The sequence below is a fragment of the Trichoplax adhaerens genome, genomic scaffold (genome assembly GCF_000150275.1).
Source record: "Trichoplax adhaerens TRIADscaffold_1 genomic scaffold, whole genome shotgun sequence".
In the NCBI taxonomy this organism is placed as follows: Eukaryota; Metazoa; Placozoa; class Uniplacotomia; order Trichoplacea; family Trichoplacidae; genus Trichoplax; species Trichoplax adhaerens.
In genome coordinates, this window is record NW_002060943.1 from 12,578,651 (window position 1) to 12,599,061 (window position 20,411).

Consider the following 20,411-nt stretch of genomic DNA (forward strand, 5'->3'; position numbering starts at 1 on the left):
GACTGAGTACCTGTAGTCACAGCATACCGTAGAGTGAAGTGTTTTTTCCGTCACTCTGTTACACTGAGTCATGCTTGGGCTTGCAGTCAGAGTAGAGTACAGTAGACTGAGTACATTACTGTAGTCACAGCGTACAGTAGAGTGAAGTGTTTTTTTCGTCACTCTATATACTGTACAGTATGAGTCACACTGAGTCAAGCTTGGGCTTACAGTCAGAGTACTGTACACTTCAGTGAGTGTACAGTACGGTACTGTAGAGTGAAATGTTTTTTCTTCACTCATTGAGCCACACTCAGTCAAGCTTGGGCTTCCAGTCAGAGTACAGAAGACTGAGTGCAGTACAGTAGAGTAGAGTTACAGCATACAGTTCAAGTGTTTTTTTCTTCACTCTATGACTCACAGTGAATCAGGTTAGGATTCTAGTCAGAGTGCAATAGACTGAGTACAGTACTGTAGTCACAGGCTCACAGCATACTGTTCAAGTGTTTTTTTCTTCACTCTATGACTCACAGTGAATCAGGTTAGGATTCTAGTCAGAGTGCAATAGACTGAGTACAGTACTGTAGTCACAGGCTCACAGCATACTGTTCAAGTGTTTTTTTCTTCACTCTATGACTCACAGTGAATCAGGTTAGGATTCTAGTCAGAGTGCAATAGACTGAGTACAGTACTGTAGTCACAGGCTCACAGCATACTGTTCAAGTGTTTTTTTCTTCACTCTATGACTCACAGTGAATCAAGGTTGGGATTCTAGTCAGAGTACAGTAGACCGTGTACTGTAACGTCAGCCGACAGCCTACGTCACCTGCACTCAATGGGCTATATTGCGCTCAAAATGGACTCGACAATGTCTTGGCCAATATGGATCATCCTGTCGTGGTGATACTGCTGCTGAGCGTGAACACAACCAGCGGATACGACGGTAGTGTCGTCACAGTAAGTCAAGGTTGGGCTTCCAGTCGTTGTACTGTAAGCTACAGTACAATATACTGCAATACACGGTATAGACTGTAAGGGGTGGACTGTAGAAGGCCAACGCGATGTGCGGATCCATCGGTCAAAGTGGCGAGCATCATACCCATTCAGCAGTACAACGCAAAGCGTCCAGTAGGGGATGATGGACTGTAGGCAAAAAGGACTACGGTGGCGTCTGCAGTATTACAGTCGCTCTCTTGGCCTTGTCGGTTGTATTGTCTTTGTCCAATCTTGAAGGATCGACTGTTGGCGATTTGGTTGAAAAATTGGAATTGGTTGAGGATAGAATTAACATTTGTTGGAAGTTGTACAGCTTGCAGACACTTTACTACTGCTATTCAAACGCCAACCATTCCTGACGACATTAGCAATTGATCGCAGTGGTTGACTTGGCAACGTTGGGAGGACATTGTAGTGAAGACGGTAGCCATTGCAAAGACATTTGACGACAACGCCAGTACTGTAAGAATACCACCAATTCGTTGAAAGAAAGATGGGAGCCTTCTTGGATAAGGCAAGGGTCGAAAAGACCACTAGCAGCGGCTTTGGGAATGGCTTACACTACGGATTATCCGCCATGCAAGGCTGGAGAGTGGGTATGGAAGATGCCCATACTGCGATTGTCAGTTTACCCCAAAATCGTGAAATTTCATTTTGGGGTGTTTTCGATGGTCATGCCGGTTCGGCAACGTCAGCCTATTGCGCTAAAAATTTACTAGACAACGTCTTGGCCAATGTTGATCATCATAGTAGTTCTACTACTGCTGACAGTCAAGACAATGTTAGCACCACCAGCGATACTGGTAGTAGTAAGAATGGTCTTAGTGTAGAAAGTTTACAACGTGGCTTACGGACTGGTTTCTTAAAGTTAGATGAGGTACTGTATTCTTTACGGACTCTTCAAGAGCAAAATAATGCCAATTATAACGAATCGGAAAGAATTGATAAAAGTGGCACTACGGCTGTGGTCGTTGTTGTAACCCCAACGCATATCATTTTTGGCAATTGTGGCGATTCTCGTGGGATATTATGCCGTAGTAATGAAGTCAATTTCGCTACTGAAGATCATAAACCGTTTAAACCTCGAGAGAGGCAACGTATTGAACGAGCCGGCGGCTCTGTTGTTTTACAACGTGTCAATGGTTCCTTAGCAGTATCCAGAGCTTTAGGCGATTTTGAGTACAAATGTAATAGCGAATTGTCACAACTCGATCAATTGGTATCGCCAGAGCCCGACGTGATGTCCATAGCTCGAGATCCCAAAGACGAATTTATCGTATTAGCATGTGATGGTATATGGGACGTCATGAATAATACGGATGTTGCCAATTTTGTTCGATCACGCTTGGCCATCACCAATGACTTGGAAGAAATCTGTAATGAAGTGTTGAATACGTGCTTGGCAAAGGTTTGTGCATTGCTTTTCATTCCTTGACAATTTCATTGTAGCTAAAATAGCTTGTTGTAGTTTGTACACCTATCCTTCCATTTCCATCCGCTGGCCCATCTTCAACCTTGTCTTCCTACCCTATCCAATGCACTTTCAACCCTACTTTCCCTTTCATTTGAAACTCCAACAGTCAAAATGATATCCTCATTGGAACGCGCCCATTGATCCACTGGGTGTAATGATGATCAACTCAAGGCCGTTGTCGCCATATTGGATAACGGTGGACCATTCCACTCTTGTCAGCGGATGGATTTCTCTTCCCTGCATCATCCACTTACCCCATTGAGCAAGTTTTAGTCAATAAATCGAGTCCGGCAGCGGGCCTGTCCACTCAACAACTTACCGTCAAGCATCAAGCGCTGTAGAAACACATCTCCTACTATCGCTCGATCAGCTTCTCCCACGAGCATCCCCTTGGAGATGTTTCTCAATAGGATTACCTTATAATACAGTGATATAAACTAGCGACATGATCCTGGATGGCCAGCCGTTGGTGCAATTTTTCAACCTTTTGAAGGGGGTTTTTTTTTTCCATCCTCCAATGGGACTATAGTATGCGCGATGCAGGTTGCTTTCCCCCATACAAATGATAGTAAAGCACTATTCTGAAGGACATGACTGCGTCAATGCGTCAGCAAATCTTCCGTACCATGGTACAGGAGACTACTGGAGTTAAGCGCTTTTGTACGCCGACGTCTGGACGCTAGTGTATAGTAGACTAGGGCACAATGGATTCTGTTTTCTGACCACTTTAAGGTAGCAACGTTGCAAGTAGACTACTTGCAACGGCAGTTTCAGGCTGGTCGACGGTTCTGTTAGGGCGATAGTCGCTAAGAAAGCAGTAATTCAATCAATCTTTACAGCCTAAGTACTGCAGTTGACTACCACTATTTAGGGACAGTATGTTCATCAAGCTAGACGTCCAGGCTTTCACTTGGGCCGTATAGAAACAGAGGCAATAGTGTCATGCAAGACATCATTTTGTCCACGCGTAGACAATATTAACATGGCCGTTTTCCCATTTTTTCAACCCAATTAGTCTCCATCATGGATGGATCTCGATATCACCGTCCAACAGCACTTTCAGCTTGTCTACTGTACTCTACTGATTCCGAGTGGTCCCGAAGGGATGATCAATTCAATCAATCTTTACAGCCTTACTGTAGTGCGCTACAACTATTCGACGACAATACGTTTCATCAACCGATAGTGTTAAGGCTTAACTTAGGCAGTGTAGAAATGGAGGATGCGATCGAACCTTTTCAAGGGTGTCATGGAAAAGACGATTTGGGGCACGAGTGCACATTATAAACATTAGACATGGCCCTTTTCCATTCTTGAAAGCGAGCAAGTCTCTATCATCGAAACGATGATGGATTACATTATGAATGGATAGGGATTATTCTACGCGACTGTAAAAACTTGTCGCTGTTGACCGACGTAATAACCTTATAACAAATCAGTGAGGAGATAGGATGTAGGCTGCTCTAGGGCATCAAGTTGCCTGTGCGTAGAGGATAAAGTAACTGCTTTGGTGGACGTAATGTGGAATCGTGGGTGTGTATCATTAAACTCAGTACCGTAACATGCCTTTATACAGTACTGTATAATGTATGCCACACTTGAGCGTCAATAATCCTATGTAGAATAGAACGATAGGCCGCTCAGATAGGATATGGTTCATAGCGAAAATACGCTACAAGATTGGATTGAAGTTTTGCCATGAAAGCCTCGTCCATGTACACGAGGTAGCCATGGATCACCTGATTTGAATGATGGGCAAACTGGAGTTACAAAATATCAATAACTATTGTAGCAAATTCTTTTCTATGTGTACCACCGACTCATCGATCGCTTCGCCACATTGTAGGCGCCATGAATGGGTTGAATTTGATCAACTTGATCTTATTATCTTGCAATTGAGTTTGTTTCTTATGATTCTCACTTTTGAGAAATGAAGGAATGAATGACTGCAATTGATCTTACTACGCGTATCCACGCCTACAAAAGCAGTTGCTTCAAAATAGATTTGATAGAAGCATGACATATCTACTGATTTATTAACTGATTGCTTTTCATTTTATTTCTCGTATTCAGGGTAGCAAGGACAATATGAGTATCATACTCATTACCTTTGATGGTGCTATAACTGTGGACGAAAATGCTAAATTAATGGTAAGCACTTAGCTTTGCGCTGATAAACGACCCTTGATAAACTAGAATGAGCTAACTGCAATAACAATTTGAATGAGTAGTGTTTCTTACTTAAGAGGATGATCACCAACGATAACAGTTTTATCTGACATGTTACAATCGAATAATGTTAACAATGCTTCCAGTGTAGAGAAAAAAAATGCTAGACTACTTGGATTAAATCTCTATTCGTCGTATCAATGTACCGTACCATCAAAGGCATTCAAAGCAACGTGCTATTCTATGATATCATCAGTGACTGTACTAGCACAAGGGTGACTTTGAACACTTTAAGCCGCGTGTTGCTAGCAAAGCAAGATTATTTGTATACGATGAACGCAACCTAGTTTAGTACAGTTTTAATTCTTTAGTGAACGCTGCATTTCTAGTCGTCTATTATTTGCTAATCAACGAAAAGTTAACTCGTTATGTTAAAAGCGTCGATGTTCTACTCGCTACTTTTTACATTAGGAGCAAGAACTTGACAGGAAGATAGTAAAAGAAGTAACAGGTAAATTATCATCATTGTCCAACTAAGCACTGATAAGTAGGGCGGCTGTTGTTAAAAGGCCTTTTTTAGCCTTGATTTTCAACGGAAGTAGTGTACTAAAAGTTAGGATAGCCTAAAACGTCGTAAATTACATTGTGTGCCTTCAGTGTATTGTTTCGCTAGCCTATTAATTGATTTAGCAAGCGTGCTGATTTTTTTTCTTATCGAATAGATATACATAACAGACTTGGCTCCAATTGCAACTTGTACCAGGTGATGACAGAATTATCCCAAGACGATTCTCTGCGCCTACCTCCTGGAGGTGGCATCGAATGCAAGTAAGCTCAGTAGTGACGTCATTGTCAAAGCTTTCAAAATTTCGAGGTTACAAGATGCGTTTGAATTGACATCATTCTCACGTCGGTAATTTGAATATTTATTTCCCAGGCAATTACTTGTCGAGAAAACTTTGTCCCAGTTAACCGGAAAAGAGGTAAATAGTTGCATGATTGGCTAACCTTACGTCACGGCGATAGGATTATTGCCATAATGGACATGATTTGCTGAAAGCGATAGTTATTCTCAACAGGTATACCTCGATAATGACAATTAATTATTTTGGATTGCAGGAATTGTAGAATATCAATTTGGCTGACTCACGAAATGAACTTTTTAATGGATGTTATCTAAAATGGGAGAATCCTAATTTAGTAAATTTGATACGATAAAGTATTCGTGTATGTGTATGCTATTTTAAATTATAAATTATAATACGTTATTAAGGAAAAGTGATCAATAGTGCAGTCGGCGATTAAGATAATAATTCAATTTAAATGTCCCAGCAACAGGCTACTGTAATAATTTAACGCGATGATTACAGCACATTTTATCTACATCCAAATGTTGTGTACAAATTGGACTGGATGATATAATGCACCAAAGATAGAAATTTGCACGAAAAGTTATGCGCGTGTGTGATAAGTGATAACAGTATAGTGATTATGCCATGTTCCTCTCAAGGAATCAATCATTATCTAGACCAGTATGACTGCTCAAGTAAAGAAGCCAACACTATAGTATCCCAAGCAATTGATTAGTTAGCTGAATGTTGACCTCAATATTCAAAAAAGGTTTTACCTGTATAATCTGATGAGACGGATAGCTTGAATCGTCTTTCGGCAATATTACCTTGAGCGAATGAAGGTATTAACCATTGGTGTTATTCGATATCTTCGTCATCGACAGCACATCAACAAGACTAACAACTGTATTCAAGTATCATTATTTCTTGACTTGTTTGAACGTTGTATCATACCGATGATATAACATAGAACCTTATAAAAAATATAATTGCGGAACGATACTGTATGTAAGCTGTAAAGAATTTTACTTTGCGAATTGACAAAGCAATAATGTTTAGATCATTTGAGAACATGCCTGTTCATGGAGCTAAAATAATTTAAAATAGGATAAGAAATATTCTATCAACAATTGCAAGCAATAGATTGATAGTGTTCGATCCTATCCTGTTATCAGCCAGTCACTAACTCATTATTATCTTTGTAGATTCCCGAAGTTCATTGTTAATAGAAAATAACTTATGATGCGTTTATAGTTTTAACTTGTACGTAAAGTGATTGATTTCTACAACACACTGATTTCTTATTTTTACTGTACAAAATACTGATTTTCGCCTTTTAACATTTTATGCGACTATCACGAAGATTAAATTTCTAAGCCGTATAACTTGTTAGTGGATTAGGTTCATAGTAGCGGCTTTAGAGATTATGTGTATCACTCTATGCAATGCTACGTCTGCTACATTTAATTTCTTGCCGTTTCTTTGCTGTCATAGTATATAACATTAATACCGGACTACTAGTAACTATGTGGTTCGATAATTATACCAATTTTGACAATTTAACTACAATGAAGGAAATAAACCGTAATGAAAGTTCAACCGTTAACGGCATTCTATGACAATACGACAAATCCACTGTCAAGTAATTGAAATGGAGACAGCATGCTATAGTAGGACGTTGCTCGATGAGACCGAGACATTTTACTTTCAAATGGCGATTCAAGCCTAAGAAAGTATTCAATTTGTATTGACATCACCCAAGATCAGAAAGACATGGAATACGTACAACAATGATCCATTCATATTTATTTAGAGTCATATATCTACATAATTTACTGCTTCGAGTAGCATTCTATATACTGGATATAGAACAATTTGTTATCATTCATATGGTCATTTCGTTGAATTTTGTGAAACACGATTTCAGTTTTTACAGCATAAGCGATGCTTACGTGTACTGTAAAACAGTAGGATACTTTAATAATTATAATTATTACAGTACATTAGTACCAACAAATGCCGGGAATAAAAAATTGCAAAATATTTCTGTGGCAGCCTTTCCATAAATTGAATATAGCTGCTACATAAAATAAAATGTACTGTACTAGTCTCGGTCACGGTACTAGATAACTGTACCAAAATTGAATTTTGGATACCATTAGGATAAAATTTTTGATGAGAATCTTTGAGAGAATTCGGTCATAATACCAAATGTCAGTAAGCAGTTACGCTTGTAACACTTCGTAATAGTGATGTGGCCAATGGATTTCAATAGACAGGGCTATCAATCTGTTTAATGATTAACTTGTGAGCTTTATGCTAAATAAAGCCTTGGCATTCTCAGATGATGGCGCATTTGCAAGCAGGATTAAATTGGCGATTCAGGTTCCACCATTGTTTCAGCGTACACTGATTAATTAATATAAAACAGTAAATTAGTTTAACAGTTGAAAACAGACAACTGATAAACTAAAAAGATAAAACCTTGATTAATAGTATTAGCACAAGCAATAGCAGTGCAATGGTTAATTTTCATTGCTAGCAAGACGACTGCTCTCCTTCTTCAAAAGCTCTTCATGCAGTCTGAGTTGCTCTTCAAGTTCCTTTTTATTTTGCAATTTCTTACGCTGTCTTTCCAAATCACGTTCAACACCTACTCTTAGCCTCTAACAGATGAGAGAATAATTCGTAAGGTCAAAACAGAGAGATACTATAATTACAAACTATCGAACAAGGAAGGTCTGGGTAAAATTACGAGTTGAATATTTGGATTGTATACTAAAGCAGATACTTTATTATATAATTCATTAATCTATTCTCCGATTTAAATTTGTGCCATGTTATCTACTCTAAATTCTATACCTTAACATCAACCCTATCTTTGAATTACTTCTATGACTGTAAAAATGTATCCATTATTACGGATGTATTTTATAAGGCGCAGTCAAACAATCCATGTGGTCATTATCTTTAATAAATTAATGCTTATAACGACAACCATGTCGGCAGTAACCAGCATAGCAAACATTAAAACGTGCAACAACGCATGTGATCACATCTTCTAAATCGACACGTATAGCGACAACAACACCCGCAGTATCGAGCATAACCAAGGTTCAAAATACCCAATATCAATATCATAATCAGATACAATGTAAGGAAATAATTACTATATCATTCTTAACTCATCTATTGATCGAATATTTCCTCAAGTCATTGATGAGACGATTGACAATTGTCTGATGCAACTGCTACCACACCTATCCTTGATCAATGATCACGATCAATACCTTTCTATCTTCCTTCTGGCTTAGATAGACTCCTGTTACTATCCCAACAGAGAATAGGCAAGATAATCCGAGAACAACTTTAGCTCGAGCGGACATTATTCTTATGCTATAGCATTCAATTTCACTGCAGCAGGCCAGAACTTACATCGGATTTTGTTACTAAAAGAAAGCCAGAAAAATCTGCAGAGATCTTGCTAAGCAACCGGCTGACGATCCTTCAGCTCAGGTTATACTGTGTTCAGTAAGAGATACAGGGTCTCTTATATACAGTATAGTACAGTATCGGAAGATAGTGTCAACGAGAAGACTTTTAACTAGGAAGTTTGCAGTGGATGATTCTCATCTTCCACTCGTTCTGACTCTGGCCCGTACTACACGTACAGTACCGTACAGTGTACAGTGTACAGTGTGCACTCCACACAGTGTAGTACTGTACACTGTAGTATGGGCTCGAAAGCAACTGCGCAGTTGCACATTTCCAATGCACCTCTGATGTCCAGTGTGCTGTAGCGTCTAAGACAGCCGTGAAATACCATACAGTAGTAGTATCGATTTTGAAAATTGCAAATCTACACCAAAAGTGCCAGGTAGACCAGCGAGCGAGTGAGTAAATTGCAAGAAACAGACGCGATAGTAAGCTATGACAGCCATGATGGATCTGTATGGCGCTTAGTGGAGAGGCGAATAGAAATGGACGCACTTTCCAGTAGTTGTCAATCAATGGCAAAAATTAAAATCAATATGGCCAGAGTGGAAATAGAGTCAAAATTGGCCATAAAAATGGCCCGAAAGATTGCTAGCATTAGGCTGTATTGCTAAATTTGCTACCCTAAACTTGCTTTTGAATGTGGTTAAGGCATACGTGCACCTCTAACTTAGCACATACTGGCAACGAATGCCATGGCAACATTGTATCGATGCTTGCATGTTCCAAATGGAGATGGACTCTATCAATTGATATAGTTTGAATTGAATTGAACAGTTACTGTTGATGATAAAGAGACTGTCAAAATTGAGTTGATGTGCATCACTTCTGACCGTAACAGTCACGCTACTTTCTCTGACCAAGCAAGACGGGCTTTTAAAAGTATGGAATGACTCGTAAAATACTTATATGTCGCAAGTTGAGTTGCGCGAAGTCGGATTGCGTACTTGCCATACGACTTTACAACAACTCTTTATGATCAACAGACTATAAATTAAACTACTGGCAGTTATCTTCAACTAGACTTTATAAATAATCATTTTATCGCTTTCTTGAGCTAAATAGCATTCGGACAGTATGTGCCTCACATATTGCAAATGAAGCCCTGCAAAATCGATCTGTATGATTTCGATCGGATTCTGAAGGATATGATGATAAATGGATCCGATATCAAACTGCTGAGGAAGACTTTCAACCATTAATTGAATAGTATAGTAAAGTTATATTTCTGAAGAAAAATGTTAATGATAAATGGGTCCGATATCAAACTGCTGAGGGAGACTTTTATCCATCGATTGAATAGTTTAGTAAAGTTACATTTCTGAAGAAAAGGATTGATGATAAATGCATCCGATATTAAGCTGCTGAGGGATACTTTCATCCATCGATCGAATAGTTTAGTAAAGTTACATTTCTGAAGAAAAGGATTGATGATAAATGGATTCGATATCAAACTGCTGAGGGATACTTTCATCCATCAATTGAATAGTTTAGTAGGTAATATTTCTGAAGAAAAGGATTGATGATAAATGGATCCGATATCAAACTGCTGAGGGATGCTTTCATCCATCAATTGAATAGTTTAGTAGGTATTATTTCTGAAGAAAAGGGCTGATGATAAATGGATCCGATATCAAACTGCTGAGGGATACTTTCATCCATCAATTGAATAGTTTAGTAAAGTTATTATTTCTGAAGTAAAGGGCTGATGATAAATGGATCCGATATCAAACTGCTGAGGGACACTTCAACATTCAATTGAATAGTTTAGTAAAGTTACATTTCTAAAGAAAAGGGTTGATGATAAATGGATCCGATATCAAACTGCTGAGGGACACTATCAATCATCAATTGAATAACTTGGTAGAGTTAATATATACAAGATATTATAGACGAATCAATCTTTCTTATAAACGATGCTATCAGCAAATTGTATTCGTTGCTTAGTGTAAAGTCGATGCCCACTATCGGTCTGTCATCAACTTAAGGGGAATAGCTAATATCAATTCCGGAGGGTGAATGCAATCATCCTGGACCGATGCCTTATTAACGATGTTATCTTCAATACACTACTGTTAACAGTTTCAAGGTACAATCGCAGAGATATGTCTAATAACTGCCCGCCTGTTATCGTCAAAAGTTCAATAATTAACTATATCAATGACTGTTCGTGATACAATCATCTTTGATCGTTGCTTTATTAACGCTGCTGGTTTAACAGAACATAACGCTAAAATTTCCTCGATGGAATCGCCATTAGGAGTTAGATACTATTATGCGTTCTTCCAGACTGCTAAAGAGAGGACATTTCACGGAGTGACAGCCTGGTATGCGTAATATATTTTGCTTAAAGGTAGAAATTCTGCTGTAGAATAGGTGCAATTGATTGTACTGAAAGACAAAAGTGGTGATTATCACGAAAAAAGTAACCCGAAATATATTTGTGCTGATGATGCACGAGTAACAAAACTACTTTGTTGACAAACAATTAAGACGAGCAATAACTGCCGTACAATAAGCGATACTTGGACATAATTCTGTAAAGACGACTTTGTTTATTTTCTTGCATATGCTAACTCTAAAACTGGTGTTTTGAGCGAAGTCTTCGATATGGACGTTTCTCTGGATTGGCATTACGAATGTCGACGCCTGTGCTAATCATATTCCATATTATATATACCATAAAAATAAGCAGGATTCGAGTCCAATAGGAATAGTGGCCATTTTCTGAAGCAGCTTCTTGTTCTGCTTCATCTATTTCTTGGGAAGCTAGTACCAGGTCAGGTGCAGCCTCTTTCTTTGGTTCTACAAGTTGTTCCAATTGATCAGAAATTTGTGGCAACAATTTATTCCAAAGATGAACAAATTTTATTCTGTAACCATGGTGGATACTTGAATTAATCCCAGAAATGACCAAAATTGGCTGTTTTGAATCCTCATACCTCGGCCAGTGTGCTATTTCGTTATTAGGCTTACTGTAAAATAAAAAAGATATTATCATACTACACAGTTCAATTATTGCAGATACCATGGACGACTAAATATATCTAGCAGTTCATGATGATACCAGAATATAAAAATAGGAGTATTTCTAGTTTACAATTTAATTCATCATCATCTAACATGTATCCAATCCATTACCCTGAACGTATAAATTCACTCCAATACTTAATGCTCTGATGTAAAAGTGTAGGACTATATTGATTTAGGACCGGCACTCGCTTAAAGTAATTAACCGGGTTACCAAATAAATACACCATTTCAAATGGAATATCGGAGTTGGGAGATGTATCATCACCAAGCGAACTATCAACTAGATGATCTAAAATATAAAAGTAAGTCGATAAACCAAAATTGGCAAAATGATTTGCGCAAAACACTGCCGGAAGGAGTATATTCCTATCGGTATTTAAGTACGTTATAGAAGTTTGCATAGGTGCTTTCCCGTGTTTATCTGTATAGCGGCCGTATGCATGAGCTATCAAAGGTTTAAATGGTGAAGATGGATCTATATAACGTGAAAGATGTTGAGTGAAATCATCGCTATCATCACTTTCATGTTTGGATTTATTACTATGATTTGTGACAGCAAGTGCAAGGTGAGAATCTTGAGATAAACCAATCATAATATTTGCTTTATAAAATCGCCCCTGCTGTATCATTTTATCCGCTTTATCTGGAATACTGCGACCATCGATGACAGGTAAAAACTGCCAACTTGGGTTCTCTTTTACTAGCTGATCTTCCATTTTTAACAATGATCGCATGGTCATATTCTGAAATTGAACTAAAATCTCATTCATCGTCTCAGTGATAGAATCATTTACAGCAGAGCGTCCGGTTGAATTTGCCATGCGTAATACCATATCTAGCATTCTATCTTCTTCAATATAGTGAAAACCATTTTCATTAAGCGGTGTACCACTTTGTAGTAAACATTGCTGGAATAATCCTCTACTGTTCGGAGAGAGTAAATGAAGCATTGTCATAGCTGAACCATGATCATATCCGCCTAAAGTTATTTTCTCCGTATTACCACCGAAATCACGAATAGTGTGAAAGATCCAATTTAAAGCCATTTGTTGATCTAAAAGAGCGAGATTATAGACTAGTTCATCATCACCTGTGCCGTCTTTTTTGCCAATGGTAGGCAGAAAGCCAAATATACCACGTCTATAACTCACTGTTATAACGATAATCTCTTCTTCTTGTACTAGCCGACGGCTTGATCGCCACGATGGATGCGTGTAGTCGTTATAAACATCACCTAGCCAAATCAAAACTGGTAACAACGTAGACGTATTAATCTCAGGAGTGTAAATACTCAAGTATAAGCAATCTTCGTTCTGAGTTGACAACCCTGATGAAGAAGAAAATGGTTTTGATCGTTGAGGACATAATGCTGGCGAAGTAGTTGCTTCGAAGGGATTCATCCATTCTTCAGAATAAGGTACTGGAGGCTTAAATCGTAATTTATTGATTGGTGGTTGCGCGTATGGAATACCTAAAAATTCGTAGGAAAATTTACCTTTAGCACCGTATACAACATTGCCGCGAATTGGACCTCTCGATGTTGAAATGAGTATCGTATTTCGAGCGGCTTCAATTTGGTGCATAACGATCAGACAAAAGATAAAACTGAAAAATTGATTCGCCATATTGTACAATCACCCGCTTCAAATTGAAGACAAGCGATGAAGAAATGTAAATAAGCTAAACTCAGAGTAGGCTGCGAGAAAATTGGATATTAGTCTGCTGCATGAGAAAGCCAGATGGCTATAATGAATTAATCATTAGTTTGTATCAGAATTGGAACTTATGGTGTAATAACAAAATGATTATTAAACGACTGAAAGAAAAGATAATTAAATTAAGCGTTTCAACTACCGCACAATCCCCACCACGAATGTACTCGTATTTAAGATCTACTTAAAATGAAATGATCTCAACTTACTATAACTGCTGTTCAATAAGTCTTTTGCTAGCTACTCTATAATTAATGTCTTCCTAATTTATGCCATTTGCTTTTTTTTGTTCAGAGTCAGCTTGAACTTTAAAAATTGGGTCATTGATTGATTCGATAAAATTGTTTACTATTGTAGCAAAAATTGTTAGAGACATATCGTTGGAATTAAAAATCAGGCACCAAGGATAGACTCTAACTTTCCTTGGTGGGAACAAATCCTCTAGCTTTATCATGGAATAAATAGCAATGCTACCTTACTTTCACCGTGTCTAAATCTCCCAAAACGCCAATTTATTAGTAACATGCTGCTTCTCGATCCGAGTGGAGAAAAGTACTGACCCTTCTGTTCTTGGTCAAGAAACAAAATAGCTTCATACTAATGAAATAAAGCTATTAGTCATTTTTCTAATTAAGAACACAGCTATCATTTAAAATATCTATCTTTAAATTACAGTAGCTTACATAAAATATTTCTTTACTTTCCCAAGTACGTAAATATTTCGGACAAATTAAAAATTACAACTGACGCTATAGTCTGATAAAAAGAGTAGTTACATCATCTACACCATAGAGGTAAAGGCCTTTCTTTTACCTCCACGACCCAAACAGTCATGATGTTGGCAATGTGGAGAAATCTTACGTGAAGAAAATTATAGAAATTACTGCATTTATAACATGGAAACTGCTACAACATCGTTTAGGAATAATTCTCAGATGAGAGTTTCCAAAAAGAAATGCAACTGCACACTATCATTTAATATGGATTTATTAGGTTGCCACAAACAGCAATTTAGACTGCTCGTTCCATCTGTCATGAAACTGAAGCAGTTTTGACAAATGACAAAAATGGACAGCATGAAGCCAAACGGAATCATTTAATTAAATGAAATTGTATATCATAACTTATAGACTTGAAAGCATGAAATGCTTTAAAATAGAGACTTTAAATTATTTGGCGTATCATTTCGAAATGGATGAGCAAGTTCAAGATTTGTTACAAGGTTTACTGACTTAAAATGGTTCGCTAGAATGAAAGGATTTTGTTTCAATTTTAATTTTAGTATTCATTAACTAGATCAAATAATACAAATATACAGCTAACACAATAACATTTTATAACAGAACTTTTAAAACTTTGTCATTTTGGACACAAAAATAAAATAAGTTATATGGATATGATAACGTAATGATTTCTAGACAAGTTAAACAGAGTAATATTGTTTTCTGCTTTACGAAACTTTAGCTCTATTTGTACCTTGCCTTTCGCGAAATATTGGCATGAATGTGTTTTGCGACGATGTCATTAATAATATAAGTTCTAAACTTTTTATAAATTTTAAAGAAGATTGTTCTTAAAGAAGTATCAGGAAGAGAAGATAATTTGAAATAAAAATGATTCAAATGGCAGCTGCTATTGTAATATGGCGTATGAAGCAAGGGCATCATGGCGGCTTTGGCTTTATATCGATTCTTTTGTGATTTTATTTTAGCAGGAAGATTTTACGCTTTGATCTACGCATCCAACCGGCAGCAGAAGTTCATTGATCTTGATATATTGGTATTTTACCCATATAATTTTATTGCTACAGGAGCGGCAATCATTTTTTTCCTTTGTTTATTCTGCATAAATGAAGCGAAACATGGTTAAAATGGAATATGAAATGAGGTTATTTGTTTTGCTCTAGTAATTGTAAGCCTTTCCTATCGTGATTGTATTACTAGCGGTTTAAAAGAGTCAAATTTCAATAGTAAACAGCCTCAAATGATCACTAAAAATCAATTTAAAGTGAAAATGATACGAAAAAGACATTGCTGGTTCTCTCGGTGGGCTATATGTTGACTATTCGTCATCCTGAATTAATCATACGTTAGGATGTTATTATGACTATGTTGCTGATGATACTTTTGATATTTGCTAGTTAAATTACTATCGACTGAAAATAGGCCTTTCCTGATTCTAGAGCATGTCAGATGAGTAAAATGTTTCCTTTGAGGGATTTATGTGGATTTTTGTTGTTCAGGAAGAAATGAAATTAAAAATAAGCTCAAACTATCTGCTATAAAGGACCATTTGGATTTGGATTTTGAATGGCAAAATTGTCAAAAATGCAATTATCTATAGGTCAAAGTAAACAGTAGTGATAACAAATGGCTATGGGCTAATTCATCATTATATGGTACAACGGATGAATCCTATGTGGTGTTATCCACTGCGATTCGCCATTTTAAAGAATGACAACGGCTGCTCTATCTATAATTTCTTAATGATGGCTACAAAATATTTGAGCTAATGTTGTACTAAAACTATTGAATGAATTGCTACATAATTCATTTGAAATAGTTGAACTCTTGTTTACGTAGATAATAATGAAGACTATTCTCTTAAACATTTTTTCTTAATTGCCACAGAATAGCTGAACAAATATAGTATTATAGCTAAAACAATTCCTTAGATATTATATCAAACAATTTCATTATGACTGCCAAAGAACACGGTAGTTCAACTCTTATTTCGTCCTGCTATATGGTACTAGGCTAACGATGATGGCTATTCTATCCAAAATTACTACTTGGTTGCTATAAAATAGTTCTACCAATTTTTTGCCAAGATTATGGTCTTACCAAGGCTATTCTGTAGTAAATGTCTTCAAGATTGTTACACATTACAGTACTTAATAATATTTTGCTAAAAGAACTGCTTATGTCTGTAAAAGGATACTATAAGAACTTGTCATTCTTCTCATTCTTTTACAATTAAATGGTAAGTACAGTTTAACTCTATAAGTTGTTTACTTGCCATCATTTATAATTAACTTGTAAAATAGTTCGATCTGTAACAGAAGAATTTAAAGGAATACACGATACTACGACTTTATCAAGTAGATACCTTGAGAAAAGACTTCAATTATGTTACAGTAGAGGTAATGTTGACAGCCTAATAATTTTTTTTTCATATGATGAAAGCCGGCAAGTCCAATTTTAGACGCATAAATCAAGGAAGTTTGGCGCAATAAAGTCCAGTTGAAAGTTTAGAGGTGTAAATAAAGGAAAATGAGCTCAGTAAACCGATGTCTATTTCAAATTTTACAAGTGCAAATGAAGGAAATAGAGCTCTACAAACTAATGTCCAGTTTCAATTTTACCACCGTAAACTAAGGAAGTTGAGCTCAATAAATGAAGACTCAATTTAAAATTTTTAAGTCTAAATTGAGGAAAATTAGCTGTATAAACTGATATTCATCTTTGATGGCTCATGATGATATCAATCTATTGGTGTTCTACGCGTCCATCGCAAAATTTATTTTTTTAAAATCACTTGCCGGGAAAATTAAGATCCAACTTAGGAAATGACTATTATTGCCACATTTTACAGCTTAAGGAGTAAATGATTAAAAATCATTTGAGAATATCTTAATTTCACCAATTAAGGGCCATCATCTAAGATACTCACCTAGATATGACCATAACTCGGCAAAAATCCAAGTGGAAAATAGTGTATTTACTTTATGATTTAATTCAGTAGTACCTGGTGATGGCCCTTCCGTCAATGCGTCTGGTAGAATGTTAGGATCTTCCTGTTGTAATCGTTTGGCGATGTTAAACGACTTTTGCCTCATCATTGAAGCTTCGTCATCTTTTTGCTGTTTCTCGTAGGCATTGGACATATTCTGATAGACTATTCCAACGATCGTATGATTCTCGGTGTATAAGTTTAGATAGATATCGAGTGCTTTATTGTACATAATCAGAGCATCGTCAACGCGATTTTGGTAAGATAATACTAATCCTAAATTATTGTATAACTGAGCAACATCGGCAAGCTTGTCTCCGTTTACTTTCAGTTGAATCTTTAGGGAATTTTCATACATGAAGAAAGCTTTATCGCAATTATATTGGTGACGATAGATGTCACCGATACTAGTGTATGAATGAGCCACCTCTAGATGATTTTCTCCGTATAGTTTGAGACGAATTTTTAGAGCTTTGCCAAACATGGAGAGAGCTTCTTTATAGGCAAATTGACGACAATGGATATCTCCCATATCATGGTATAACTGAGCAACATTGGAATGTTGGCATTCTTGTAATTTAAGTCGGATATTGAGCGCCTTTTGATGCATAGACAGAGCAAGTTCATATTGGCCTTGATGACGATAGGCTATTCCTATATTGTGGTAAGAATTGGCAATATCGAGAGGATTCTCACTTGCTCGTTCCGATTGAATACTTAACGCTTTTTCATACATTGAAATAGCTTTATCATACATTGATTGATTATCGTAAACTAGCCCGATATTATAGTATGAATGAGCTACACTGTCGTGTTTTTCTCCAAAAATTTCCACTCCAATATCGATCTTTTTTTGATACATGAGGAGAGCATCATCGTACTTTGATTGCTGAAAATAAACGTTTCCCATTTTCTGATAAATTTCGGCAACATCGGCATGATTCTCTCCGAGTTTGCTTAATTTAATAGGTAAAGCTTTTTGATACATTATAAGGGCATTGTCATAGGCATCTTGATCGTAATAGAGACAACCAAGAAGGAAATACGAGGTAGAAATTTCAAGATTGTCTTCATTTTGTAGTATTTCCTTCTTCATTTTCAGAGACTGGCCGAAATCTTCTATTGCTAAGTCGAATTGCCCCTGTAATCTCTTGCTTTCACCTTGTCTGTCTAGAATTCGAGCAAGTCCTAGATCGTCCGTCAACTTTTGGGCAATTTTGGAAATTTTTTGACATACTTGATTGACTTTCTTGTGTTTACATTCCTTTATGTAAGTATCAGCAATCTGAAGGTAAATTTCCAACTGTACTTGATTGGAATCATTTGTGCGCGCGGGTAAATGTTGATGGTGGGAAAGAGCTCGTCGATAATATTTTCGAGCTTGTCGATAATCTCCATGAGTAAAACAACTTTGGCCCGCCCGACATAAAAATTCTATTTCTTCGCCAATCTCTGATTTATTTGCTGAATTTCCCATTAAAAATATGGGGACTGAGATGGTGATTGCTCTGTTTTAATACAAGACTTTTCTTTCTTGGATCGTAATAACAAACTGAAAGTGGTGAAAATTTTTCACCTTCAATCTCTCAAGCAATGAATAATATTGCTTGAAAACAAATTACTCCTTTTCTCAGTTAATTTCATTGACGCTTTCACTAGAGCACAAACTTTTTCTATAGATATCAAAAGCGCATTTACTCAATCATTTATAGGAATCAATTATAATTATAGTAGAGAATAATTATTACTATCGCACTTTAAGACCGACATTATGAGATATCGCAATTATCATTCTATCGACAATGTTTTATTCCCCGACGGCGAATGGCATTTTTAATTAATCTAATTGTGCATTTATATTCAATCTAGATAATAGTCGAGACAATTCTTTCCTTTCCGATTACAATTACTTTAATCGGATTTCAATGCAGAAAATGCGGAAGTAATATACTTATTGCATATCTTTATTATTGTCTAATAATAAAAATGTTTTTCCCCGTCACAGCCATTGATGGAAGAATCATCATTTGTTCAAATCTAGAGTAATAAAGTTGGCAACGAACAATAATGTCCGAGAGAAAGTCAATCACGAAATCACTTTGGTCTTTAGTTTACTGTATTTAGATTTTAAAGGAACAGAAACATTTTAGACAAAAAAATAAAAATGGATTCGAGAGCATGTCTGAATGTAAAACTGTACACTTAAGTTAATTGGAGATTCTGTTTAGAATCTATCGTCCATAGCTGGTATTCGATTATTCCTCGATGATTTTAGTCCTTTGATAGATATGCCATTAGAATGGATTTATGATTGACAGTGTCTGGGAGATTAAATGAACTAAATTGATCTATTGACATAGAGTAGATTGCAATAACGTGGTCGAAATGGATCATGGAGAATATACCAAGTATGATGTATAATATTGCAATACCATATTATGCTACAACTATGGCAGCTATTTCAGTCAAGATTGAATTTTTATAAAGGACATGTCGATGATAGCTGGTTATTTTTTCTTATCAAGTGGTCAAGTTTAATTTTATTTAAAACTGAGGAATAAATGAGACTATGATTGTAACCATAATTCTATTTCCGCTATTGGCATAGCATAGCTGTAGTGAGCTCGGTACACTAATTGACAAACATTGTGAAATTGAAACATTGCACAGTTGAAAATATTTGTACAAGCCTTCTTTCCCATGTCAATAGTGTATTTGCATTTAATTACCGTATTACATTGGTCACTAATTAACTAACTCAAATTATCTTCCATAGAAATAAATTCATTATTGGTGCCCACCGTAATTATAGATTTAAAAACTGAAAATTGTTCAATTATGTAATGATTAATTGCTAAATTCACAATCGTGAAAGTAAAAATAGAAATACTTAGCAATGTATAATGTATATAGGCAACTGTGAAACCTTCAACAATACCTATAATAGCTTTGCAAAGTTTAAATAAATAC

The 20,411-nt window shown here is 36.5% G+C and overlaps 3 protein-coding genes across 3 annotated transcripts; 1 reads left to right on the forward strand and 2 right to left on the reverse strand.

Moving 5' to 3' along the window:
* Positions 1-1,468: 1,468 nt before the first annotated feature.
* On the forward strand, positions 1,469-5,798 carry TRIADDRAFT_52773 (uncharacterized protein; the record flags this gene model as incomplete). The annotated part of the gene is made up of 7 exons (XM_002108333.1): positions 1,469-2,383; positions 4,523-4,600; positions 5,090-5,129; positions 5,341-5,446; positions 5,556-5,601; positions 5,645-5,697; positions 5,738-5,798. 7 exons carry the CDS (start codon positions 1,469-1,471, stop codon positions 5,796-5,798), a joined length of 1,299 nt encoding a protein of 432 aa, XP_002108369.1.
* Positions 5,799-11,779: 5,981 nt separating this feature from the next.
* On the reverse strand, positions 11,780-13,550 carry TRIADDRAFT_13189 (uncharacterized protein; the record flags this gene model as incomplete). The annotated part of the gene is made up of 2 exons (XM_002109058.1): positions 11,780-11,939; positions 12,106-13,550. Coding segments are annotated over 2 exons (1,605 nt in total), but the record flags the coding sequence as incomplete, so codon positions are not given.
* Positions 13,551-17,364: 3,814 nt separating this feature from the next.
* Positions 17,365-18,918, reverse strand: TRIADDRAFT_52775 (uncharacterized protein; the record flags this gene model as incomplete). Its single annotated transcript, XM_002109059.1, has 1 exon — positions 17,365-18,918. One exon carries the CDS (start codon positions 18,916-18,918, stop codon positions 17,365-17,367), a length of 1,554 nt encoding a protein of 517 aa, XP_002109095.1.
* Between the last annotated feature and the right edge of the window lie 1,493 nt (positions 18,919-20,411).